This window comes from Triturus cristatus, chromosome 8 (assembly GCF_964204655.1).
Source record: "Triturus cristatus chromosome 8, aTriCri1.1, whole genome shotgun sequence".
Taxonomy (NCBI): domain Eukaryota; kingdom Metazoa; phylum Chordata; class Amphibia; order Caudata; family Salamandridae; genus Triturus; species Triturus cristatus.
The window spans coordinates 1692384384-1692411962 of record NC_140591.1 but is presented as its reverse complement, the minus strand read 5'-3'; the positions used below and the strand labels follow the sequence as shown (position 1 = coordinate 1692411962).

General features: G+C 49.2%; 2 protein-coding genes across 5 annotated transcripts in view; one reads left to right on the top strand and one right to left on the bottom strand.

Moving 5' to 3' along the window:
* Positions 1-22595, top strand: part of LOC146808623 (uncharacterized) — a 72766-nt gene extending 50171 nt beyond the window's left edge. For 2 of the 4 annotated variants that reach the window (XM_085623651.1, XM_085623652.1), the window contains exons 3-6: positions 13948-14047; positions 14148-14235; positions 14368-14508; positions 14692-22595. In XM_085623651.1, the coding sequence (XP_085479777.1) occupies positions 18915-20360 (1446 nt within the window). In that variant the 5' untranslated portion in view covers positions 13948-14047; positions 14148-14235; positions 14368-14508; positions 14692-18914 and the 3' untranslated portion in view covers positions 20361-22595. The other 2 variants (XM_085623653.1, XM_085623654.1) reach the window with 2 other exon arrangements.
* The window catches only part of LOC146808621 (NACHT, LRR and PYD domains-containing protein 3-like), a 397188-nt gene that overhangs the window by 107396 nt on the left and 262213 nt on the right, over positions 1-27579 (bottom strand). Inside the window, exon 3 of the mRNA XM_085624015.1 lies at positions 136-306. Within this exon, the coding sequence (XP_085480141.1) occupies positions 136-306 (171 nt within the window). The remainder of the gene's footprint in view (positions 1-135; positions 307-27579) is intronic.

Here is a 27579-nt window from a genome sequence, read left to right as displayed (position 1 = left end):
CTCACTTATTGCACACATTTTATTGTCATGGAATGGATGTGCCTTTCCCACAACATTATAAAATATATGTGTGAGCCCCTCCTACGATGTACATTTAGAAATCAATGACGTGATAAGAACTGCTCAGCTCTGTACCTCAGTGTCTGTAGTTTGCAGTTTGGATGTTTTAGGCCTTCACACAACTTCTTCACTCCAGTGTCTCCCAGTTTATTGTCTCCCAGGTCGAGCTGTGTGAGAGATGTATTTGTTTCCAGGGCAGAGGCGAGGTCGTCGCAGCATGAATCGGTGAGGGAGCATTGCTCCATCCTGCAGCACAGAAGAGACATGGAGAGGAGTAAAGCAGAGCACAGACAGGCGCGTCACAACTTCAGTTTTATCTTCATTTCCTTCCTGTCCTTGACTTACTCGCCTCTAGTGACACATCCGACCTTACACATCCAACCACGCCCTGTTTATGGGAACCTCATGAGGGGAGTTCTCAGACTAGCAGAGGCGGAGCTAAATGGACATTTTCATAAACATATTAATACGTGTTTTATGCTGGAGACCCTCGCTGTGGTGTGAATGGTCAACTCACAACTTTAGCAGTTGTTGCAGTCAGTTGTATATTTACACGAGTTGTGATGCACACAGAGATCTTTTCGTCAGAGGTCCCCGTGGGTTGAGGTGTTTACTCTGAGGCAGGGGTGGCTGGTGACATTTGAAAGTGGTGAGGCGTAAATACTGCACTGTGGCGAGCGAGCGAGGCCGAACCACCTACGGGGTGTTCGAGAAAAATTTGAAAAAAAGAGTGGGCAAATGGTGCATTCTCAAGCAAATTTGAGAAAGAGGTGGCTTGGCTAACACATCTCTGGGAGTAGCCAGACAAGTCTCTTTGCACTTGTACAGATACTTCTCTCTCCCTGCATTCACATAGGCACACTACTCGCCCTGCACTCATAGATCCATTACTCACCCTTCCCTGACAGATCACTAAGCCTGCATTCACCCATCCACATCACTCACCCTGGACTCACACAGGCATCACTCACCCTTCGCTGCACTGCACTCAATAGGTTCCATTTATTAAAGCCTGTCTAGGCCTGACATTGCCTAGTAACAGACTACAGTAGATAGCACCAAGTCTGCTGGGGCCTCTGAGCAGCTGGGGGTGCTCAGCACAGACCCGAGAATGCAAGCAACCTCCCCACAGACACTGGCATTATTGTAGGCTGTTCGTCAATTGCCCCCAGCTGGGCCTGTTTGAGCAGTTTAACCATGGCACCAGTTCTTGTTGAAGTTTTAGTGAACATCTATTGATATGAGAGGACCAACTTATTTTATGATTCAGGCAAACTTTTCCTCTTCAGATAATAATGATTACTTTCATGGTGGTGCCATTTGAACCAACTTTAGCATCACTTAACAAGTATAAAGGTAGATTGGTACTGGCAAGCAGTAGTGGGGTGGGATACCAAACATCACCATGCAAAATCCTGGCATTAAATTTGACAGGTCTAGTCTTTAAAATGACAGGTCTGGCAGGAAAAATCCTGGCCTTAAATTTGACAGGTCTGGCCGCAAACTGATGGCCTTAAATAACTCTGGTTTTAAAATGGGTGACATGTAGGGCTAGTCCTAAAAGTGGCAGGTCTGGCTGCAAAACATGGATAGTTGTGTATATGTTTAAAAGTGCGCAGAAAAGTGCGTGCATGTAGGAGGTGTTAGACCTGGCACCTTGGCGTGAGTTTCCCTTCCACTTTTTGATGGTGTGCCTCGATTGTTTTGCTGGTGTTGTCCGCTCAGGGCACTGCGCCACGGCTAATCCGTGCCGCAGTGCAAGTGCTCCCTAGGTAAAGTGTACCTGTAATTGATGTTCATGATTGGTTTATTGGATTCACTGTCAGTCCCCAGTAAAGGGCACCAGGGGTGCCAGGGCTTGTGAATGCCAATGCTGCTGGTGGGCTTGCAGCGCTGGTTGCGCCACCCACAGAAAGCGGCCTTGTAAAATGTGTCTAGGGTCTGCCACCGCAGACCCTGTGCGCGGTCGGGGACCGTCGCGCTGACTGCGCAAGTGCCCCCCCTTGCCAGTCCCTAAACCTTCCCTTACCTACATATTAGCCACCCCTCTGGTAGGCCCACGGGCAGGGTGCATTGTAAGCATAAGGTAGGACATGCCCTGATGTGTGTGGCATGTCTTAGTAGTGAATTACAGCCCTTTTCGTTTTTCACTATTGAAGGCTACCTGCTCTCCATAGGCCAGAATGGGCTGCTGGAGTCACTACACGCTGTGACCCCAGTGGACTCAGAGAGCATGGTAGAATGTCAAGTTTAGTATGCCTGAACTCAGAATAATAGAATACTTCTTGTAGTCAAGTTTATTTTAATATCCTGGGTTTGTAAATACTACTTTTAGAAAGTTAGTATTTACTGACCTGGCCATTCAGTCCGCCTCTGCTGTGTGTGTGTGTTCTGCCTGGCAACAGTAAGGAGCAGGGGTGGGGAATCCCCAGAGACAGGTTGGCTGCCAGGTGGTGGGTAGAGAGATGACACCTGGATGGGTGGGAGGAGTACACCTTGACTCTTGAATAGACCTGTGCTCTGCCACCCCAAAGCCGGTGCCGCCCCCTGTGGGGCGGCTGATGTCTCTGCCCTGCTGCTGAAAGGAAAGAGCAGAGTCACCATAACAAAGTGCTCCAGAACTGGACTGAGCCAGGCCCAGGCCCCCTGGCGCTAAAGAACAAAAGAATCATGGTATAAAAGTAGGAGCCTGGCTCCTAAGAAATCAGAATCCTGTTTTACCACAAAGAACCTCTGCCCGACTAGAAGGAGAAGGAGACGCTGGAGGAGCTGGCCTGCTGCTTGCCTTGCTGAGAAAGGAGAGGAAGAGACTACTGAAAAGACTTTGCTACTTTGTGCTTGAACATTCTCCAAGGGCTTGATCTGAGCTTGCCCCCTGAACTGAACCCCAGGACCAGTGGGTTCTCTGAGCTTTTTGCTCGTCCTCCAATCCGAGCCGTGTGTGCATCCCGCTGGAAAGAGACTGCGCCCCTCATCGCCCCTCCTAGGGCCGTGACACTCAGAAGCTTGCCTGCCTCAAAACCCGTGAGAGCCCGCTCCGTCCGGAGCCGCTCTCTGTCCCCGGGCTAGGTTGCCTGCATCCCTGTCACCGCCTGCCACTGGAGCGCGCTGACCGAGCTATCACCCCTCCCGCCGGAAACCGTCCGACGACTGGGATCTACGCCGGGTCATCCAGCTGCACTGACTGTGCCCTGCGACCCCGCTTCGCTATCCCCGGACATCTCAGGCCGCGCCGCCCCCGCTGTGGAGACCCCCCTGCACCGCCGCGCTAAAGGGTCGCTGGCCGCGCCTGCCTACTTGCCCACACCTGCTGATTGAGGACCCAAGAACACTTCCCAAGCTGAGAGTCGCACCGACCTGTGCCGACTCTCCACATCACGAAAGAAGTTCCAGTATCGGGCTCGGGGCCCGCAACGCCTTATTTCCCCGTTCGCAGGAGCCGATCTCTGTGAGTACTGGAACCACAAGTAACATTTGCAAGAGACTACAAAGTATCCATTTGAACCTACGAACAAAGAACATTTGCCTGCTTTACAACCTGGTGGCATAGCGAAAACGTTATTGGTCTTGTGATAAGTCTGCTGAGATATATATACCTATTTTTACATAAAGAAGCGTATTTTTCTATATATCCAAGTCTGGTGTCCGTTTCTGGGGGGGATTGATGTATTTACTGTGTGTGTGATTGTAAGTGCTTAACCAACAACGCCTGAGGAATCGCCTTGGCTGCTCACGCCACGCACCTAGAGGGTGAGCAAGGGTCATTCACGAGGGGTTATCCTGCGCCCTGACATAGAGGAGAGGGTTCCTGCTTGACACAAGGGCAACCTTGCGCCAACCAGAGACCCCCGAGTCTAACATTGTTGGCAGCGGCTGGGATTTCGGATTTGCACTTGTAATTTGCATACAGTGAATTATTAATCACCAGATAGTGAGAGCAGACCAAGTAACGCAGCTACAGGTTTTCATTTTTGAACTTTGTTGAGACATCTGCCATTTTTGCAACCATGCCTGGCTCACTCTCTGCTGGAAGAGCACTCTCTGTGATTTCTGGAATGGATGAGGTGGATTGGGAGAGACTGGAAGGTTACACAGCGGAGCAATTGAAAGGCTACAGTGTAAAATTCAGAGTTCCCCATGCTGGATTCAGGAAGAAGAACCAGTACACCAAGGCGTTGAGAGCCTGGAACGAGTCAAGAGACCCACGGAATGCGGGGGACATCGTTCCACCCGACAACCTTGAGGAGCCCAGCAGAGTCCGGTCGCCAGAGGAGCTGGCAGACAGGGCAGCAGACAGGGCGCATGCAATGGAGATGGCAAAGTTGGCAGGACAAATGGAAATGGAAAAGCAGAAGTTGGCCCTGGAGGCACAACAACGCCAAATGGATCATGATATAAGATTGAAGGAGTTGGAGCTGAAGGCGAAAAGTTTGGACACCGCTCCTTCTGGTGGCAGCACTCCACCGGTGCAGGTAGAGTCCAAGGTGTACATCCCCAAAGATGTAGTAAAGGAGTATTTTAGAAAGGATGACATAGGGCAGTGGTTTAGAGCCTACGAGGTGGCCATGTCTTCACACCGGGTCCCTGAGAGAGACTGGGGAGCGGGGTTGTGGGGAAGGTTCCTTGCTGAAGGGCGTGACACACTGTTAGATTTACCCTTAGATCTCCAAGCCTCATACCCCCATATGAAGGAAGCTTTAATGACCAGGTATGGGTTAACTCCTGAGCTATATAGACAGAGGTTCAGGGAGACTAAGAAGATCCCTGAGAGTACGTATGTGGAGTATGTAACTTTTTTCTGCAGAGCACTGGATGGTTGGGTGAAGGGTAGCAAAGTGAATGATTATCAAGGGCTGCTTGATTTAATTGTATGGGAGCACTTGTCCAGTCAATGTTTTCCTGAGCTACGCCAGCACCTGATTGATAGCAAGCTGTCCAACCAGAGGAAGCTTGCTGAGGAGGCGGACCGCTGGCTCAGCACCAGGGTCCACAAGGGTCAAGTGGGAGACTCCGCCAAAGGTGGGCAGGGTCCCCAGCAGAAGAGTGGGGGGGACAGGGGAAAACAGAAAGGGTTCCAAAAAGGCCCCCAAAGTAATTCCCAAGGGAACCAGCAGAAGGGTTCTCAGCCTCCCCCACCCCCGCAGCAGAACGGGGCCCCGACAGGTAGACCTGTTCCAAAGGGGCCCTTCAATTGTTACAGGTGTGGTGACCCGGGTCACATTGCCTCTGATCCTAAGTGTCGCCTGTTTGGTAAGACCGCACCCACTGGTGCTCCACCCCGGCAAGTAGCTAATATTAATTTTGGGGAGGAGGTAGCAGTCCAGGAGGGTGGGGGTCCCGGGCAGATGACCCTAGTCTCGCTAGGAGACAGTGAGATGGTCCCAGAAACCTACTTGCCCTCTAACACTAAGAAATATGGGCAAGTAGTGACCATCAATGGAAAGAAGGTTGAGGCTCTTAGAGATACAACACCTGGTGTCTCAAGAGCAGATTGTACCCAATGCCTACTGTAGGGTTGTCAATGCTGACAACATAGAGAGTCGTTGTCCAATGGCTCAACTTCCCTTTGAGTGGGGGGAGGTCTCTGGTACTCTACAAGTCGCTGTGAGAACTGACATGCCTATAGACTGTCTGCTAGGGAACGACCTGGAGAGCTCCCCTTGGGAAAAGGTGGAGAAGACCACGCATCTGAGGATGGTGGGTCTACCCGACTGGGCGTGCGTGACCACCCGGTCCATGGCAGCCAGTAGGGGTGTTGAGAGGGTCCTGGAGCCTGAGGGAGAGGTCCAGGAACCGGCCTTAGGGAGAAGGCGCAGGAGGCGCAGGAAACCGGCCCCCGAAGTTCCCACGGCCCAGGAGGAAGTAGACCCTGAGGGGGATGCTCTGGAGCCTACCGGGGAACAGATTGCCGAGCTGGGAGACCTGCCTGAGCTGACCCATTGGCAGCAAGAAGGAGGTCCATCCAGGGAGGAATTCTGCAGGGAGCAGAAAGAATGCCCTTCTCTCGTGGGTATGCGGCAACAGGCCGCAGACCAGGCCAATGGTGTTCAGGCCAAGACACACTACGTGTACTGGGAGAGTGACCTCCTGTATTCAGAGCCTAAGGCTGCTGAACCTGGGTCAGCCCGTGTGCTGGTGGTACCCCAGAAGTTCAGAACCTTCCTACTGGGGCTGGCTCATGATGTGCCTTTAGCAGGACATTTGGGGATGGACAAGACCTATGACAGGCTTGTCACCCACTTTTACTGGCCCCAAATGCACAAGAATTCCGATTCCTACTGCAGAACCTGTAAGACTTGCCAGGCAAGTGGTAAGAGCGGAGGGAAGCACAAGGCTCCTCTGCAGCCCTTCCCCGTGGTCGGTACGCCATTCCAGCGAGTGGGTATTGATATTGTGGGGCCTCTGGCCCCAAGACAGCCCTGGGCAACAGGTTCATCCTGGTCTTGGTGGACCATGCCACCCGGTACCCTGAAGCCATCCCTCTGAGGACAGTGACGGCCCCCGTGGTGGGACGAGCACTGATGGGAATTTTCTCCCGAGTGGGATTCCCTCTAGAGGTGGTGAGCGACAGGGGGACCAATTTCATATCCACATATATGAAATCCCTGTGGAAGGAGTGTGGGGTAACTTACAAGTTCACCACTCCTTACCACCCCCAAGGAAATGGGTTGGTTGAGAGATTCAACCGAACCCTCAAAGGCATGATCATGGGCCTGGACGGTCCAATGAGGTGTAAGTGGGACGTCCTCTTGCCATGCCTGCTCTTCGCTTACCGAGAGGTGCCACAGAAGTCTCTAGGGTTCAGCCCCTTTGAGCTTCTGTATGGTCACCCGGTAAGAGGACCTCTGAGTTTGGTAAAGGAAGGCTGGGAGCAATCTCCCAGGAAACCTCCCCAGAATGTATATAGTTACATGCTGGCCTTCCGAAACCAGACTAGGCGTTTCAGGCAACTTGCTGAGGCAAATCTGGAAGCCAGCCAGGAGGAGATGAAGCGGTGGTACGACCGGAATGCCACTCTGGTAGAGCTTCAACCTGGACAAAAGGTGTGGGTCTTGGCCCCCGTGGAGCCTTGTGCACTTCAGGATAAGTGGACAGGTCAATTTGAGGTTGTGGAGCGCAAAAGTCCTATCACCTACTTGGTGGACATGCAGTCTCCCAGGAACCCTTTGAGGGTCCTACATGTTAACCGCCTTAAGCCCCACTTAGAGAGGACCGAAGTGGGCATGCTGCTGGCCACTGATGATGGAATGGAAGAGGAGACCGAGCCTCTTCCTGACCTCTTAGTAGCCTCTGAGAAAGATGGGTCAGTGGATGGAGTTAACCTCTCACCCACCCTGACGCCCGAACAACAGGAAGATTGCCGCCACTTGCTGGGGCAGTTTCCAGATAGGTTCTCCCTGGTTCCTGGTGTCACAGATTGGTGCGTCCATGATGTGGACACAGGAGACAGCTTACCTGTGAAGCACAAGGCTTACAGGGTAACTGACAGGGTCAGAGCTTGCATCAAGGAGGAGGTCTCCAAGATGCTTGCGCTAGGGGTTGTTGAGTCCTCCAGCAGTCCTTGGTCCAGCCCCGTGGTCTTGGTCCCAAAGGCTGCTGCGCCGGGAGCCACACCTGAACTCCGGTTCTGTGTGGACTACAGAGGACTCAATTCAGTAACGAAGACTGACGCGCACCCCATCCCCAGAGCTGATGAGCTCATTGATCGGCTGGGGGCTGCCCGGTTCCTCAGCACGTTTGATTTAACGTCTGGGTACTGGCAGATCGCCTTGACCGATGGGGCCAAAGAGAGGTCAGCATTCTCTACACCAGATGGGCACTTCCAGTTCCGAGTCATGCCATTTGGAATGAAGAATGCCCCTGCCACCTTTCAGAGGTTGGTCAACCAGGTACTGGTTGGGCTGGATGCGTTCAGTGCCGCCTACCTGGATGACATCGCAGTGTTCAGTGCCACCTGGCCCGAACACCTGCGCCACCTCTGGGAAGTGTTGATGGCTCTGCGCCGAGCAGGCCTCACGATCAAGGCAAGCAAGTGCCAGATCGGGCAGGGTTCCGTGGTGTACTTGGGACACCAAGTGGGGAGTGGCAAGGTGGCACCCTTGCAACCCAAAATTGAGACCATCCTGGCTTGGGAACCCCCCAAGACGCAGACCGCAGTGAGGGCCATCCTGGGGCTCACTGGGTACTACAGGAGGTTTGTCAAGGGCTATGGAACGATCGTTGCCCCCTTGACAGAGCTGACTTCCAAGAAGCAGCCCAGGAACGTGATCTGGACTGACACCTGTCAGAAAGCTTTCGACACCCTGAAGACTGCCATGTGCACGGCGCCCGTGCTCTTGGCCCCTGACTTCTCCAAGGAATTCCTAGTACAGACAGACGCTTCAGAGCATGGTGTAGGGGCTGTTCTCTCACAGATGACTGAGGAGGGCTGGGACCAACCCGTAGCCTTCATCAGTAGGAGGTTACTTCCACGGGAAAGTAGGTGGAGTGCAATTGAGCGAGAAGCATTTGGTGTGGTCTGGGCGCTGAAGAAGCTAAGATCCTACTTGTTTGGGTCTCACTTCCGGGTTCAGACGGACCACAGGCCCCTCAGATGGTTGATGCAAATGAGGGGTGAGAACCCGAAGCTGTTGAGGTGGTCCATCTCCCTACAGGGTATGGACTTTACGGTGGAACACCGTCCTGGTACAGATCACGCCAACGCTGACGGTCTGTCCAGGTATTTCCGCCTTAGTGACGAGGAACCCCCTGGGCAAGGGTAGTTCTCCCCACATTTCAGCTGGAGGGGACACGTGTTAGACCTGGCACCTTGGCGTGAGTTTCCCTTCCACTTTTTGATGGTGTGCCTCGATTGTTTTGCTGGTGTTGTCCGCTCAGGGCACTGCGCCACGGCTAATCCGTGCCGCAGTGCAAGTGCTCCCTAGGTAAAGTGTACCTGTAATTAATGTCCATGATTGGTTTATTGGATTCACTGTCAGTCCCCAGTAAAGTGCACCAGGGGTGCCAGGGCTTGTGAATGCCAATGCTGCTGGTGGGCTTGCAGCGCTGGTTGCGCCACCCACAGAAAGCGGCCTTGTAAAATGTGTCTAGGGTCTGCCACCGCAGACCCTGTGCGCGGTCGGGGACCGTCGCGCTGACTGCGCAAGTGCCCCCCCTTGCCAGTCCCTAAACCTTCCCTTACCTACATATTAGCCACCCCTCTGGTAGGCCCACGGGCAGGGTGCATTGTAAGCATAAGGTAGGACATGCCCTGATGTGTGTGGCATGTCTTAGTAGTGAATTACAGCCCTTTTCGTTTTTCACTATTGAAGGCTACCTGCTCTCCATAGGCCAGAATGGGCTGCTGGAGTCACTACACGCTGTGACCCCAGTGGACTCAGAGAGCATGGTAGAATGTCAAGTTTAGTATGCCTGAACTCAGAATAATAGAATACTTCTTGTAGTCAAGTTTATTTTAATATCCTGGGTTTGTAAATACTACTTTTAGAAAGTTAGTATTTACTGACCTGGCCATTCAGTCCGCCTCTGCTGTGTGTGTGTGTTCTGCCTGGCAACAGTAAGGAGCAGGGGTGGGGAATCCCCAGAGACAGGTTGGCTGCCAGGTGGTGGGTAGAGAGATTACACCAGGATGGGTGGGAGGGGTACACCTTGACTCTTGAATAGACCTGTGCTCTGCCACCACAAAGCCGGCGCCACCCCCTGTGGAGCGGCTGATGTCTCTGCCCTGCTGCTGAAAGGAAAGAGCAGAGTCACCATAACAAAGTGCTCCAGAACTGGACTGAGCCAGGCCCAGGCCCCCTGGCGCTAAAGAACAAAAGAATCATGGTATAAAAGTAGGAGCCCGGCTCCTAAGAAATCAGAATCCTGTTTTACCACAAAGAACCTCTGCCCGACTAGAAGGAGGAGAAGACGCTGGAGGAGCTGGCCTGCTGCTTGCCTTGCTGAGAAAGGAGAGGAAGAGACTACTGAAAAGACTTTTCTGCTTTGTGCTTGAACATTCTCCAAGGGCTTGATCTGAGCTTGCCCCCTGAACTGAACCCCAGGACCAGTGGGTTCTCTGTGCTTTTTGCTCGTCCTCCAATCCGAGCCGTGTGTGCATCCCGCTGGAAAGAGACTGCGCCCCTCATCGCCCCTCCTAGGGCCGTGACACTCAGAAGCTTGCCTGCCTCAAAACCCGTGAGAGCCCGCTCCGTCCGGAGCCGCTCTCTGTCCCCGGGCTAGGTTGCCTGCATCCCTGTCACCGCCTGCCACTGGAGCGCGCTGACCGCGCTATCACCCCTCCCGCCGGAAACCGTCCGACGACTGGGATCTACGCCGGGTCATCCAGCTGCACTGACTGTGCCCTGCGACCCCACTTCGCTATCCCCGGACATCTCAGGCCGCGCCGCCCCCGCTGTGGAGACCCCCCTGCACCGCCGTGCTAAAGGGTCGCTGGCCGCGCCTGCCTACTTGCCCACACCTGCTGATTGAGGACCCAAGAACACTTCCCAAGCTGAGAGTCGCACCGACCTGTGCCGACTCTCCACATCACGAAAGAAGTTCCAGTATCGGGCTCGGGGCCCGCAACGCCTTATTTCCCCGTTCGCAGGAGCCGATCTCTGTGAGTACTGGAACCACAAGTAACATTTGCAAGAGACTACAAAGTATCCATTTGAACCTACGAACAAAGAACATTTGCCTGCTTTACAACCTGGTGGCATAGCGAAAACGTTATTGGTCTTGTGATAAGTCTGCTGAGATATATATACCTATTTTTACATAAAGAAGCGTATTTTTCTATATATCCAAGTCTGGTGTCCGTTTCTGGGGGGGATTGATGTATTTACTGTGTGTGTGATTGTAAGTGCTTAACCAACAACGCCTGAGGAATCGCCTTGGCTGCTCACGCCACGCACCTAGAGGGTGAGCAAGGGTCATTCACGAGGGGTTATCCTGCGCCCTGACATAGAGGAGAGGGTTCCTGCTTGACACAAGGGCAACCTTGCGCCAACCAGAGACCCCCGAGTCTAACAGGAGGGAAATGTCTGGGCATGTTTTAAAACTGGGGGGTTGCAGACAGCTGGTGGGTGAACAGCTGCGGAGCAGTCCTGAGACCCAGGGCCTGGGAAGGCTCGGGCCTGTAGGTGTCAAGGTTGTAAAGGGGTAACAGGTGTGGGCTGGGGGAGGACGAGTGAAAAAAACCAGCCCCGGTCCCCCGACATCCTGAAACAGGGTGGGCAACTGGACAGGGTGTAATTCCCACATCCCAAAGCGCAGGGCCGCAAAAAGTGACAGGCCTAGTCTTAAATTTGACAGGTCTGGCCTTAAATGTGGCAGGTCTGGCAAGAAAAAACTTCTGGCCTTAAATTTGACAGGGGGTCGGGATTGGAGATAGATCCTGAGCCCTGGAGCCCTCCTCCCCAGCAGAAGGGCCACACAGCTTTAACACATGAGGACCCTTATAAAAGTGTCAAGAAGGTGTAGAGAGTTATGCAATGGCCACCCAAGCACCGGTGCCTAACCCTAATGTACCAGATGTCAAAATAATAAAAGTGTTGTACTGTTTATACTGTACAAGGATAGAAAAGGTTCCCACCCCAAAGACCACCATGACGTTGTTCTAAAGCCCCCCAAAAGCCATAAAGGGGTGTGGGGTCTTCAAATTAGCATGCAGGGACAAATATAAAAAGGCCCCTTAAGAATTCCTGCCCCAAACACACATTCAAAAACCCCGGGGAGCGACCTGCCTGGATTGTTCTGCTGCAGAGAGCCACCACAGGAACTTAAAGCAAGAATGGACCTGAGCCACTTATCCCAGATTGACGCCGCCTACTGCACTGTAATGGAGGTAAATAAGGGATGACGGCAGGGTGCATGTTTAGGGGTTATTTAAAGTATTAGGGACACTGCATCTATGTGAGCATAGACGCATTTTAAATGGGGCGCAGTGCATTTGTAGTACTGTCCCTAGAGGTTTTAATTAAGCTTTAAGGCATTATGATCTGCTGGTTACTGTGAATAATGTTGGCATTAAAGTTTTTAAAAGGCGCAAAATACAATGTAGATGTATTTAAAGTGTACAAAGGAGGGCCTGGTTGTGGCGCAGGGGTTGTAGGCTTAAGATTATATATTATTATAGAGACATTTCACCATGCAGCTGTACATTTAGGGTCAAGGATGTTAGAGGTTATGAGGCGCTTGTATTGCAAGTTTACCAGAGGGCCTTTAAATAAAATACAAGGTTTACAAATTCAAAATAAATAATACAATTTGGTACTCACAAACCATGTTTATCCTGACGGTGAACTGTCGCAGAAGTCATAGCTTTCAGCTGTTAAAATAAAAGCTGCAAAAAGTCCATGGATCCTCAGGAGTCCGTGCAGGCTCTGGGTCTAGCTGTCCTTTTTTTTTTTGAGCTGTTCGGGGGCTCAGGTGGCTGTTCTGGCCTGCCCCATGAGTGTACAGAAAAATAGCCATGATCCCTCTTACGGATGGCGCTGCTCGGGGGTTTGCTGGTGCCAGTTCCTGGGGTCCTGGGTGGCCTCGCGGCTGCTCGCCGCTCTTTTTTTTTCTTCTAAAATGCCCCCGAGCCCGCTTGATGGTGGCGCTGCTCGAGGGTTTGCTGGTGCCGGGTCCTGGGTGGCCTCGCGGCCGCTCGCCGCTCTTTTCTTTTCTAAAATGCCCCCGAGCCCGCTTGATGGTGGCGCTGCTCGGGGGTTTGCTGGTGCCGGTTCCTGGGGTCCTGGGTGGCCTCGCGGCAGCTTGCCGCTCTTTTTTTTTCCCCAAAAAATGCCCCCGAGCCCGCTTGATGGTGGCGCTGCTCGGGTGCTCGGGGGTTTGCTGGTGCCGATTCCCTGGGGTCCTGGGTGGCCTCGCTGCCGCTTGCCGCTCTTTTTTTTTCTAAAATGCCCCCGAGCCCGCTTGATGGTGGCGCTGCTCGGGGGTTTGCTGGTGCCGGTTCCCTGGGGTCCTGGGTGGCCTCGCGGCATGGCTGCTGCCTGCTTCTCCTCAAGGGTCTGCTGTGAAAGGCCCCACCCCTTCAGTGACTGTATGGTGACATCACTGTAGGGGAGGGGCCTTACACAGCAGTCCCCTGAGGCGAAGCTCCCAGCAGCCGTGTGTGTGTGTGTGTGCGCGCGCGCGGGCGTGCAAGTCAGCATGTTGCAAACGTTACGTTACATGTGACAATAGTGACAATTGTGCAAGTATCAAGAGCAAACAAAATACAAGAGATAGCAAACGTTACGGTACATGAGGTAATAGTGACAATTGTGAAGGTACCAAGAGCAAACAAAATACAAGAGGTAGCAAACGTTACGGTACATGAGGTAATAGTGACAATTGTGAAGGTACCAAGAGCAAACAAAATACAAGAGGTAGCAAACGTTACGGTACATGAGGTAATAGTGACAATTGTGAAGGTACCAAGAGCAAACAAAATACAAGAGGGAGCAAACGTTAAATGAGACAATAGTGACAATTGTACAAGTATCAGGAGCAAACAAAATACAAGAGGTAGCAAACGATACGTTACAAAAGGATAAAGTGATAGGCGCAGGTTACAAAAGCGTACAAAGTACACGTAGATGTAAAAAAAAAAATTGCAATAAATGGCACACTCAAAACACTAAAACAAATGGTACGTTACAGGTGGCAGTTGGGGTCATTGCATGCTAAGGTTAGCCCCAATGCCAGCGTTATTAAAGTACAGGCTTCGGCGCTACACAGGCAGCCATTTTGAATATATGTTTTAGAGCACCACATGTAGCGCTTTTTATAGTTTTTATAATTGTCGTTTGTGGCATCCTCCTAACAGCTTTTTTAAATGCGTACATTAATTGTTTGAAATTGTAATACAGTGTTTAAGAAAAGGCGTGTTTTAAAACAGTTGCTTTTTATTTAATCCAGATGCAAGACCCTACAAAAACAGACGTTATCTATGTGCCCCAGGCGCAGGACACCCCTGAAATAACTATCAACGCCGGAGAATTGACAGACCCGCAGACAGGTATATTTAGAGTTGTGTAGTTCGACGTAGTTTCGTACACAAGTCTCTCAGAAGTTCTGTTTTTTTCTAATGGGGTTCTCATGTATGTATGATTTTACAGCTTATGATCCAGACCTACAACAAGTTCTTGAAGATCTTCGAGGCACAAGGAGCAATGAGCAATGTGCAAAACACTACCGTTCCTACATGTAAATAAAAAAAAAAAAAGTCGGCCGTTATTTAAACTAAAACGCTGGGGTAGGCAAAAGGCCTGAGCAAGGGGTGTATAGGGTACCTCCGCAGAAAGATGTCTAAGGACTGGTTTTATTTTTTCTTTACAGGGGCCCCAGTGTTATGCACGGACGGCGCCGAGGTACAAGAGACTGCGCAACGTTCAAAAGAAAGACCTTTGAAGAGGAAGGCTTTAACGTGTAAAGGGGGACCGGCGCCAAAGAAAGGAGTTGCAAAAAGACCTCTAGCAGGTGTGTTTTTTACAAAAGGGTGTGAGAAGTACTAGCGGTGTTACAGACTCTCAGCCAGAGGGTCTAGCGGCTTGTTGCAACGCCTGTATAAAAAGATGGATGTGTAGAAAATTAGGATGGTGGTAATTGTGCATGGTGCTTTAGGTTTTCTCTAATATATATTTTTTTCTCTTTATATTCTAGAAGCGGTTCAGAAACATGCTGAAGAGAGGTCCGCCCAGCCATTAAGGGATATAACAGCAAACGGCCAGAACAACAGATCCGCCGCAAAAGGCGTGAGTAGGCGTGTACGCCAGGGGAAACTCTCTACATACTACACCCCTTCCAACACAAACAATCCTATAGAAAAATCTCTTATGCCTAGGGGTGGGGTCAGCACTGTAGGCGTATTTACAAATCCAGATAACATAGGGCAGGGGCTGTGTAAAAACGGTACAGCTGGTCCGAGTCCTCTCAGGGTATCAAAAGGGAAAGGGGTCTCAAGCATGGCACCCCTTAAGAAGAAACATCGGGACTCAGAGAACCGCCCCTACCCTTTAAAACGTGAGAAGGCCACCCTTGTATTCACCGAGCCCCAAACCGAACCCTTAAACCTCAAGAAGAAGAAGGCGCAGGGACCCCCAGAGGTCCAGGCAGGGCCCTCAAGCCCTGAGAAGAACCCTAGGAGTCCTGAGCAACAATCAAAACCCTTAGACCTATCCGTAAAAAGGGTTGCTAAACCCCTGAATGATGTCTATACCCCCCTGATCTCCAAGGAGGCGGTAGTTGTACCGCATGTTGTAGAAGAGCTGGCGCCACCGCAGACCCCTAAAACAATGCGCCTCTCAAGAAAACATCTTAAGCTGAAGCCTGGGGTCCCGAAGCTACAGATAGTGCTGCCCCTGAACACCCCTATTACACCTCAGCATCCAGTCTGTGTCCTGAAACCCCAGACAGGTGCAAATAAACTAACAGTTCGTGTAGAGGTGCACGCCCCGGCTCAGACCCCAAAGCAGACTATAAGCATTTAGGACCAACCTAGGGGCTCCAAATGTGCTAATACGCAATTAGGAGGGCTTTATAACGGGAGCACCGCCGTTCTCAAGGCGTTGGGGGACATGGTAGACACCGTCGGTAGAACCACAGAAGCGGGGCACAAGGAGGCTTCGAACAACGGGGGTTTACAGAGCCCTGGGAACCAGACACCACACCATAACCCAGACATTTCTGTGAGCCCCCCTGATTACTACGACGACAGCCCCACACAATCCTCATACCCTGTGTCCCCTATTACCCCACCGGGAGCATACGACCCTACCAGTCCCGCGTCTAGCGTAAGCCCCACATTGCCGATAGCAATATGTGGGGATAACAATACAGCCTTGGCCCAGGGGTCATTGCCGTTTATTGCACAACCCTTTGGCACTTATACGCTCCTGGACACACCAGGGCGTTCGCAATGGGTCCCTATTTCTAATACACTACCAGCACAGGCTTTACAGCCAGGGGCTAAGGCGGTTAGCAGGAAAGAGGGGCCTGCGGTGTTACAGCCATTTATAAGACCGCGCAAGGCGGCCCCCCCTAAGCAGATGCAATACGGTTCTATAAACACACATGAGGTCTTGGGGGAGCATGTAAAAGAGATGCAGATGGGGGTTAGAAAACTAAAACGCCAGGCGAATGCCGCTAAATTAAAATTGGGGTTGGGGATTACCAGTAACATATTCAAGAGGGCGGCCCAACAGAAGGTCTTGCAAAGGGTTGATATCTGTAAAAAAGTGATCATCCTGACGTGTCAGGCGGCTGTGGCAGACATATGGGGTATAAGGGCGTGACTATGACAGAGCCAACCCCTAAAGAGTCCCAGGGTCTGTGGTGCTCATAAGAGGCCCCCGAAATCCAAGTATAACCGTCAGGTACAGAGGTTACTGACAAAGTCCTTACGCTTCATACAACTGCTGAAGCCCCTGCCACCTGTCTCCCTAGACCCCCTCAAACAAGACATCCATGTTTCCCTAGAACCCTTCAAACAAGGTACCATAGTTTCAAGACCAACGCCTGAAACACGGACTGAAATACTTAACTCAGCACCACACAACCTCCAATACATAGGGGCAGGAACTACCATCCACAGGGGCGGACATTTGAAGGGGGTAGGGGGTGGAGCGTTAAAACTCCAAACCTCTGAACATTCAGAAGAACCTTGTGGTGGATCTGTAGCGGAGGCCTCCCTGAACAAGACGTACACCGCCGCAAACCAACCTGTTCAGATAGGCTGGGGCCGGGATCCTAGAAAAGCATGGGCCCGTAAAAAAAGACAAAAGTGGGTTAATAGTGCAAAGCAGCGTAGGCTTTTAATACGCAAGAATGCTAGAATATGCGCTACCCGGAGGTTTACAAGGACCCCCGAGACAGGTCACGACCTGAACCCCTAAAATGACACACCAGAGAACAGCGGCTTAAGTCACACTCCTAATGATGAGGGTTCAGAGCCCTTGTTTTTAGAGAGTGTTAGAAGTTACAGGCGTCCTGTAGAGAGGTTTAACGCCTTAGAACACTATGAGGAGTTTAGATTTGTTAACCTACACCAAATAACATCATCCGATCATGGGGTTCTAGCTATACATCAGGCTGTGCAGGAGCTCATAGAAAGGTTGTTACGCGATGTGGGTCCTAATAACTTTTTACCGGTTTTGACCGGCCTTTGTTCACAAGGAGGAAGGCCAGAGATGTGTTTGACGCTGTGCAATTTTTAGAAAACCTCTCCAGGCTTTTACAGAGTAAGGATAAACTAGTCGCCTATGGCACTTTTAGAGTCATAGCCCTCATTGTACGGGGGCGTGAGGGGGGTGTTTCCAGACCTTGAAAGAGCATACTATACAGTCAGATAATTGGTAAGAAGCACCGGTGGCTGCTCAACTTTAACAGCGCCGCCTCCAATACATGTCTGGCGGCCAGCATCGTGGGGCTGTTGATGGATCGCAAGACCCCTGACGCTGTCATCATATCTAGAGCGGCTGAAGCCCATGAGGTTCTTGAAATACCTCCTGACCGCCTGGTCGGCTTTGGTGACATAGGTCTTTTTGAGGACTATTTCGCAGTGACGGTGAAAGTTCTTTATCACAACGGCTCCTGGCAGTACTTTACAACGGGGGAACGTGTGAGAAACAAGACCGTATATGTCCTTCATAACGAAAATCATTTTTACGGAATCTTGAACCTTAAAGGTTTTCTGGGGGTTAAGTATGTGTGCTCCCATTGTGATCATATATACAGCAATAGAACATATCACCAGTGTGAAATGCATTGTAAGATGTGTCAGAGGGATGGATGCATAGAAGACGCTACCTTGAAGGTGCGGTGTGGCACGTGTAGGATGTTTTGTCGCTCGCAAGACTGCTTGAGCATACACAAGAAATCTTTTAACTGCATCCCTAAAACGGATTGCCGCGAGTGTGGTCGGTATGTGGCAGTGGATCACAAGTGCAAAGGCATGATATGCCCCAGGTGCCATGTGTCTTTCACGGCCGGCACCAACCATCAGTGTTACATGGTTAAAGGGCTCCCCCAAACCAAGACCGAAGACTATATAGTGTTTGATATACAGTGCACCCAAGAGACGGGGGTACACCAGCCTAACTATATTTACGCCCACCACCTAACTTCCGACGCTAGCTGGGAGTTTGAAGGATGAACGTGCGTTGGTGATTTCCTCAGCACTTTCATTCAAACCAAATTCCAAGGGTATACCATGCTAGCCCACAATTCGAAAGCCTACGACTCCTTCTTTATTCTGCAAAACATGATTCGTGAAAAGATCCAAGTTGAACTCATAACCCAGGGTTCTAAACTGATGCTGATGACGGTATGCCCTTTACAAATACGGTTCATACACACCCTGAATTTCCTACCCATGAAATTGAGCAAGCTGCCAAAGGCCTTTGGGTTCCCAGGATGTAAAGGTTATTTTCCACACTTTTTCAACACCTGGGCTAACCAGAATTATGTGGGGCCCATGCCTCCTCCTGACAGCTACGGGGTTGAATACATGATGCCTAATGAGAAAGAGAGCTTTCTACAATGGTACTCTGAAAAACGTGAAAAGGAGTTTCATTTTCAAACAGAGTTGAAAGCTTATTGTCAGGCTGATGTAATGATCCTGCGGCAAGCTTGTAACCTCTTCAGAGATGCGGTGGTGTCTATGACTAAAACCGGCAAGGTCTTGAAACCTAAGACAACAACTAAGAAAGTCAAGGCCTTGAAATCCAAGACCCTAACTAAAAAGGGTCTGGCCGTGAAATCCAAAACCCCTAAAAGGCTAGAAGCGGCCGAATACATAGACCCGTTTCAAAACTATCGCTCTAGTACCGCCAGACCTCTATAACGGTAAACAGAAACGTTATTCAACCCCATCTATCCAATGGCTCATGCACGTCTCTGAGAAGGAAGACATACAACTTCAGCATGCCTTACAGGGTGGTGAATACCGCCTGGGCCCCTATCACCTGGACGGGTACTCTGTAATTAAGGGCGTGCCGACGGCCTTTGAATTCAACGGCTGTTTTTACCATGGCTGCCCCAAGTGTTACAAACCCCATGAGTATAACAAAATGCTGGGTGCCACATTTGAACACTTATACAGACGTACTCTGACAAAGGCCCGGTATTTTGAAAAGCAGGGGTTTGCTATGAGAGTTCTCTGGGAGCACGAGTGGCTAGACATGTTAAAAACAGACACTGACCTCTGCTCTTTTCTTAAGACTCGTGATTTACCCAAACCTCTGGAGCCCCGCGATGCCTTATTCGGGGGTCGCACAAATGCCATACAGCTGTACAAGGCCGCTGATGAGGGTGAGAAAATACACTACTATGATTTCACCAGTCTGTACCCTTTTGTGAACAAAATGAAATTATACCCCGTGGGCCACCCCACAATCATCTATAGAGATTTTAAGCCCCTAACCAAATACTTTGGGCTGGTCAAATGCGAAATCTATCCTCCTAAGCAGCTTTACTCTCCGGTGTTACCATGCCGAGTCGATGGTAAGCTGCTGTTCCCCCTCTGTCGAACATGTGCGTTGTTTAAAGAGGTTGGCGTTTGCAGCCACACCGAAGAACAAAGGATGCTCACAGGGACTTGGTGTAGCATCGAGGTACAGGCTGCCTTAGAGAAAGGGTACAGGCTCGGCAGAGTACACGAAGTGTGGCATTTTAAGAACACTACGACACAACTCTTTGCACCCTACATTAATTTGTTTCTCAGAGACAAACAGGAGGCCTCAGGGTATCCAGAATGGTGTACTAGTCAGGATGCAAAACAGAAATACATCGCTGACTACTATGCTCATGAGGGTATCCGTTTATGCCCCCATCTGATAGAGGTCAACCCTGCACGTCGTCAGTTAGCCAAACTCTGTCTCAACTCCTTGTGGGGAAAATTTGCACAGCGCACAAACCTGTCAAATACTACCTTAATGACAGACCCTGATGAACTGTTCAAGTACCTGTTTGCTCCATGCTACGAAGTGTCCAGCTGTGAGTTTATCGATGATGATACCACTGCTGTGTGTTGGAAATACACCCAAGAGTACCCCAAAACGAGTAACAACATAAACATTTTCATAGCCTGCTTCAAGACAGCCCACGCACGTCTAGAGCTTTACGGGGTTATGGATAAGCTCCAGGAGCGCTGCTTGTATCATGATACAGACTCTGTGATTTTTCTGAGCAAACCGGGGGATGAAGACCCTCCTCTAGGGGATTATCTGGGTAATCTGACCAGCGAGCTAGATAAGGATGAGTATATATTAGAATATACGTCCTCGGGACCTAAGACATACAGTACCGCACAAACAAGAACAAAGTGTGCATGAAGGTCAAAGGGATAACATTAAATGTCAGCAACACCCTAAAAATCAATTTTTGATAGTTTGAAGAATCTGGTGCATGAATACGCTACCGCAGCCGATTCTGACAATGCTAAAACCATAGTCGTGAACCAGCCCTGCATAGTCAGATCCAAAAAGAAGTGGGAAATTACAACCCAGCTCCTACATAAAACATTGCGAGTTGTTTTTGATAAAAGGGTCCTGACTGCTGACTATAAAACACTGCCTTATGGTTATTAGGCCCATTAGAGATCCAGCCTCCACATCATGGACACCAGGTTGCAACATCCGTTCTCCTGCGTGTTAGCAGGGCCCTCAAACTGCAGTAAAAGCTACATTATAAAAAAGCTCCTAGAAAATGCCGGCTCTGTTTTATCCCAAACCCCTAACAACATTGTGTGGCTTTATTCATGCTGGCAGCCTCTTTATACAGACTTGGCACGGAGGTTCCCCCATATCAAATTTATAGAGGGTATACCGGATAACCTCAACGATGATGAGCTACTACCCCCGACCCTTGTAAATATGATAATTGTCGATGACCTTATGCGTGAAGGTGGTGATCATCCGGAGTTAGAGAGAGCTTTTACTCAATATTCACATCATCGCAATCTAAGCATCTGCTACATTATGCAGAACTTCGGTCTATAGCTCTCAACACTTCATACCTTGTTTTATTTAAAAACCCCGTGACAAACAACAAATATCCGTCATAGCTAAACAGATGTACCCCGGCAACACACACTTCTTCATGGAGGCCTTTAACGACGCTACATCAAAACCCCACGGGTACCGGTTGGTAGACTTAAAAAAGGAAACTCTAGAAGACTATAGACTGAGGGCTGATATTTTTCCACCCGACATACCAGTAGTTTACACCCCAAGGCCCAAGACCCGGACCTATAAAAAGCCGCGCTGATGCCTTTTAGAGCCATTTACAGACCCACCCTTATAACACACGGTGTTGACCATGTCTGCCCGCCTACGTCGCAATCTAGCTCTCCTGAAAATGCTTGCTACAGCCAGCCCCCAACACAGAAAGGCCATCCTGGGCGCCGCTTCTGACGATTTAGTGTCTGCCATTTCAGAAATAGCCCTAAACACCCTAAAAGGCAACGTTCCTATATCAAAGCGTCAGTTACAGGTGTTGAAGAAGAAGAGGGGTCTTATCAGGAAGCTCAGTAATAAAAGGGCATCGCTCATCACCAAGAAGAAACTGGTGAAACAGTCTGGGGGTTTTATAGGTAACTTGCTGGGCATTGCTATACCTATAATTACAAGCCTCATCACGGGCCTGTGATGGAGCATGCCACAAAAATGTATCTGGTGCCTAGGCATCAAATGGAGCATATGGGGTGTTCCTCGGAAAACGCCTGGGATATCCGTAGAAATGAGACTCTACGCCTGGATACTGAAATTCAAGAAATTTTGAGCAGGACCGATCTAAATCCCTATGACAAGGCTAACCTTTACACAGCCACTCTCAAAAAATTCTTAAATTCCTACACCCAGTGGAATACTGAGAAAAACAAGCTGACTCTATATACCCCAGACTCTGAACAACCAACAGCTCCAGCCAACGCCCCGCAGCCCATGCAGCCGCCTCCCGATCTTGCAACATCCTCAGATACCTTTGTGGGCGACCTCTTAAAAAATATAAGCCAGAGGCACAGAGGGGCTGCGCAGATGATAATGAGTAAACTCGCAGCTTCTAGAGACCTAACCTCTTGGAATGAGCGAGGTGAATTTCTCTACAAGGGACAACCGGTTGCAGGGTCGCACATGTACGATCTAGTCAAAGGTCTCACGCATCCCATAATCCTAACGCCTCAAAATGCGCCTCGTGGTTGGGATCAGTTTCTGCAAGCCGCTGCTGAACTCAATATACCCTCAACGCTCGTTGGAAATAATGAACACCGTCGCCTGCTGGAAAATTTGAAGGACCCCCTACTACCATCGCCTATAAGTTCTGAAGTTCGAAGGCTATCCCCGACATGGTCGACCCCTGCACCTAAGGTGCCACCACGCAAAAAGACTGTGCCCAAACCCCTCACATGGATTACGCCTTGATGGTTCTACAGACTTCTTGAATAATTGTGTGTATTATATGTATAAACGTGTCTGGTTTTTTTTACTTCACTGGTTTCTTCAATAAAGTTTGTGAAACTAATGACCCACCTACCAACCTATTTGTAATAAACACATGTTATAACTTTTCAATCCGTCTCAGTCGTCTTTTAAAACATTTAAGGTGCATGTATATTTAAATACGGAGTCTGAATACATGTTTTTTAAAATATAATGTCTTTATTTTACATGTTCAACATTAAGCATACGACTGTTATAAACCCTTACAGTTTTGACAAGCTGCATAATCGGTTTTCACAGGTCTGACCGATGCCCTGTGTCATTGTTAACAAGATCCCGTGAATATAGATTTAAGAAATTTCTAAACAAAACACCCTCTGACATTTTACTGATAAAATAAATACAGTGTTCCCCGCATGTGATGGCCATGGAATCCTGCACCCTCAGCTTGTTATACTCCACCACCGCGGCAGCTTTTTTTACAAACTTGAATATGGGCCGTGTATAGATACTGTGTTCAGGGAACTCTGTTGTACTGTCAAACACTGTAACCTTGTCCCTAGCTATAAACAAGGCGGCCCAGTGTGTCCCACCCTGGTCATGAGGGTCTGTGTTAAAGACTAGGGTGCTCGGTCTTTCTGGCCCTATTTCTGTTGGTAACCCATCGCTAGGGAAAACGCCTAAAAAGTATTTCCTAGCGTATTTATGCCTGTTTAAGACGTCCCGTATCTGCACACTGTCCATTTCACAAATGTTTTAAAGATAGTCAAACAAAATCTGTCTGGCGTGGTTGATCTGTATGATGCTGTCGAATACCGAGAATACGACCATGTTCACATTCGCCCTCAGCGGCTCGGCGAAACGTATTTCAGCTTTTAGATTCCCGTTTTTTACCAGGTTGTAGTGATCACCATCTTCCATGTCGGGTGTCAGGTCGAATGCGAACAGCGTGTATCCGCTCCCATAACCTTCTCGTGACACGGCCACACCACAGTCCCTTTGATGCTTCCCGGTTATCGAAACCAACCCTTGATATTCCATGACGTAGTTGGCGGTTGTAAAACTGGGGGTGTAGGGTTTTGCAGGAATCACATTGCCCTCGTGGACCAGCGCGGCGTAGTTGATACTGTAGTGTTTAAAATTGAAGGGGTTTGAGGTATAGGTGCCGCTAAAAGCTGTATTGTCCACAAAACCTATGATGATGAGTTTGGGTAGCTGCCCCAGAAATAAATTCTGCTGCTGTGTTAAGTGGGTTCCTGCAGGTATACTGAATACCTTCAGAGATACTCTTTCCACAGCGTACTTGGCGTTGGATATTTGTAAAGCTTCGGCGTGCGCTAACCTGACGCTCGGTGACACTTTCACTCGCTTTACAAACAGGCTCGCGGCCAGGATGCTCAGCTTGTAGTGTTCCGCATCCCCACTGATGAGGCAGAATGAGTCCTTGTTGCGAGTGAGCTTGAGCTTAAGATCAATTCCATTGATGAGCAGTTTATCTTGGAAGAAGAGGTCTGAATGTATGCGACCTAGGAGGTCAAAGGTACGACTACTTGCCGCCTGCCCTGCTCTTTTTATAAAACCCTTATTGGCTCCATCCAGAGCTGTGATTTCAAACTGTCCGTATGTATCCCGGTGAAACAGACCCGCTGAAAGTTGCGTGTCAAGGGCGTCGCTACTGTAATTTAGAATGCTCTCGATGTAGGCTCTGTAGGTGTACATGTTATCGTTCTGGGTGATGAGTCGATCACCCAAGGTGATGTCCACTTGATTAAACAGGGTAGCTAGCGGGTAAGCGATCGTTGCCACTTTAGCGTCGTCTTCAATGTCGGTCCCATCGGCTTTGACGATTTTACATATAAGATGTAGCAGCGTGTTGTTGAGATCCAAATACATATCCGTGGACCCTGACACAAAAAACTCTATGGGGGCCAACGGCGTCAATGCTGCTAAAGGTGATACCTCCATGAAGAAGCTGTTTTCAATGCTTGTCTGCGTGGGTTCTAGAGTAAACAAGTCTAACTCTGATTTGACGCACTCTCCTGATCCACAATGTACGAAGGCCATAGTGCTGTTTACGAGGCTTTAAAAAATATTTACTTTAGAGCCGTTTCGCTTCTTGGCAGCTCTCTTCCTTCTTGGGGCTCTTCTTTTCTGAGTGCGTTTTGAAGAGCTCCTCCTTTTTTTATAGGGGTCCGGAGGGCCCCTGCGTCTGGAAACCCCACGTTTCCTTTTGACACTCGCGCGTGGCTTATACAACAGCCCCGCTTCTTCTAGCGGCTGTTTGTTCATGCGCTCTGCAACCGCCGATGTAACAGACCCCACCATATCCTGGGCAATGCTCGTGGCGGCCGTCTTAACATGAGGTTTTGCAATTTCATAGCCTCTTCTCAGGAAAGGCATAGCTCTTCTAAACAGACTCCTAAAGTATCCCCCTAAGCCAGCCCCGTACATAACAGGTGAACCTTGAAAGTACGGGGGTCCCCCATAACCGGCTTGACTTCTGTAATAGTCCCTGTACATGGACGGGTCCCCGTATGTTTTCATAACCACCATTCCTGCTGCTTAATATCCCCTGTCATGTCTAGGCATTAAATGAAGCTTAACAATAACTTTCCCGTATTTAAAGGCCACCGGCTCAGACTGATCATCGTAGATCATAATTGAAATAGTGTCAAAATGGTTTTTAGAAACTGCGACGAAGTCAGGTTTGTTAAATTGGATGTTGACCATGGTATTATTATCACCCTGTACATGAACCCATCTTAACAGCGGCGAGTAACTATCCCCGATCCTCTGAGCCTCTACAATATCACCATACACATAGAGCGTGTAGAACCCCCCGTTAATATCGGGGCACGTGTGATCTTGTTCCACCGGACTTTTCACATGTTGTACTGTCCCTAAAACCATTTTTAATTTACCGGAGCAGTTAAACAGGGTATTGCGATTTATAGATTTAAGAAACACCTTCCTTCTAACGTTATCTAGCACCAGATGAATATTCGGATGTGGTTCTATGGCAGCTATGGATTTGTTGATGGCTTCGACAATGCTTGAAACGCTTGGGTAGTAGCCGTGAGGGAAGGATACGTTTATGCCCATGGGGTCCTGTTCACGCTTGATGTGGAACTTGGTTTTGGCCACTGTAAAGGTATTCCATGTTCTAGGGTACTGGATTTCTGTTAGGGCAACCTCCCAGTCCCCTTTCAGGTCCACAGGCTTAGCCAATTTGACGGTGTAATTAGAAATCTGATTTTTGGGGAACATGCCCTTAGAGGCGTTGAATGGTAAGGTTATATAAAAGGGTTTTGCCTCCATCGTATCAGCTGTTTTGAGCTCACACACCCTTCAGGGATCTGGCCAACACCCAACTGTTAAATTTCTCAGGCCATCCCCGCCATTTGACATATGCCTGGCTCTTAGCCCCGCTACCTTTCCTTTTCAGAACCTTTTCAACCCTGTACACCCTGTTCGGATCATCTGGCACTTTTTGTAACTCTTCCTTGTAAAAAACCCCAGACACCGTTTCCCCATCATAGTCCTTTAACCTGTAAATATACAGCCCTTCCTTAAGCTCCACACTTTCCACTATAAATATTTAATCGCTAAAAGTCTGCTGGTGACCCTTCGTGAAGACTCCTTTCAATTTTGAAATCCTTACGTGATCACCTTTTTTAAAAAGAGGCTTCTTCACCTTTGTATCGAAATTACGACCATACACATTTCTCCAAACAGTTAACGAATTACTATGTGTTACATCTTTGGGGGCCCTTTTGATGGTCCTATGTTAACTGGCATTATATACAGCTAAAAAAGCCTGCAGAACATCAACGTATCTGTAGGTGTTGTGGGCCGTAAAATACCTCCACATCTTAGACTTTAAAGTTCTGTTAAACCGTTCTACAACTGCTGCTTTTACCTCCGTGTGTGTTACAAAATGTTGAACCTCGTGGTGCTTTAATAATTTCCGAAATGCCTTGTTTAAGAATTCTTTTACGGCGTCTGTTTGTAGTTTTTGAGGAATACGCCCCTTATCGAAGATGGCTTTAAAAGCGGCTGTGACGCTAGCCCCACTTTTATCACGCAGCGCCTCTGCGTAGGCGTACTTGGACAACACATCTATGACGGTTAATATATAACAAGAGCTGTTGTTATGTTTTGCTATATCTAGAAGACTTATTATGTCCGCTTGCCAATGATAATCTATTTGCGCATTAACGATTGTCGGGCGTCTCTTAAAACGTCTTCTGGCCGGTTTATGGAGTGAATACGCCTCCTCGCCTGAACCACGTCTTCACAGCTTCTCTGCTTACCGACTCCTTTTCATCCACAGCCCTTCTATATAGAGCTTCGGCGCTCCCCAAGCCGCCAACTCCCCTAGTTTCATAATAAAGTTTTCTTAACAGGACCCCCTGCATGTTATCAGCCGTTACACACCATGCAATGAATGACGCTTGTTTTGTGTAAGAACATTTTATTAAAAAATAAAGAATATTAGCAAAATCATAGACAATGGTTTCATATCTTTTCACATTCTGCATAGTAAGTACGGCTTAACACAGAGCCACCCTTTTGGTTTAACACTCTACTAGTTTGTTCTAAATACACGCTATCATGTAACGTTACATAAGACCTTGTTTAAAACAGTCTTCGGGGGGCCAAATACCCTGCTTGTCTATTTTTTTTAATACAGATTACACATACGCCTTGCTATGAGTCTTTCTATCATCCTTCTATTGAAAGCAGTGTCCATCCCCTGGATAACGCTTAGTTTTAAGCTCGGGTCAAAGACGTATCGGATCTCATTGAGTGCCACGGTCAAGATCCTCAACATATCAGGGTGGACATATTTCTTTTCATTGTACAACCCGTACACAACCCTTAGCAGTTTATACACCTTGTAAGGGTCTAACAAAGTACAAATATATCGTATTGTTCTTGTTGTGTATGATTCACACAAGCATTCGTGCGCCGCCTGCTGAGGATCTCTGATTTGATGACCTTGACAAAGGCTGTAATAGTCACGTTTGACACAGTTTAGTACCACTGACGCGACGAAAGCCTTAACTGCCTGCCTGTCATCGTAGGTCAATCCCGGCTCTTCCTTTTCACACGC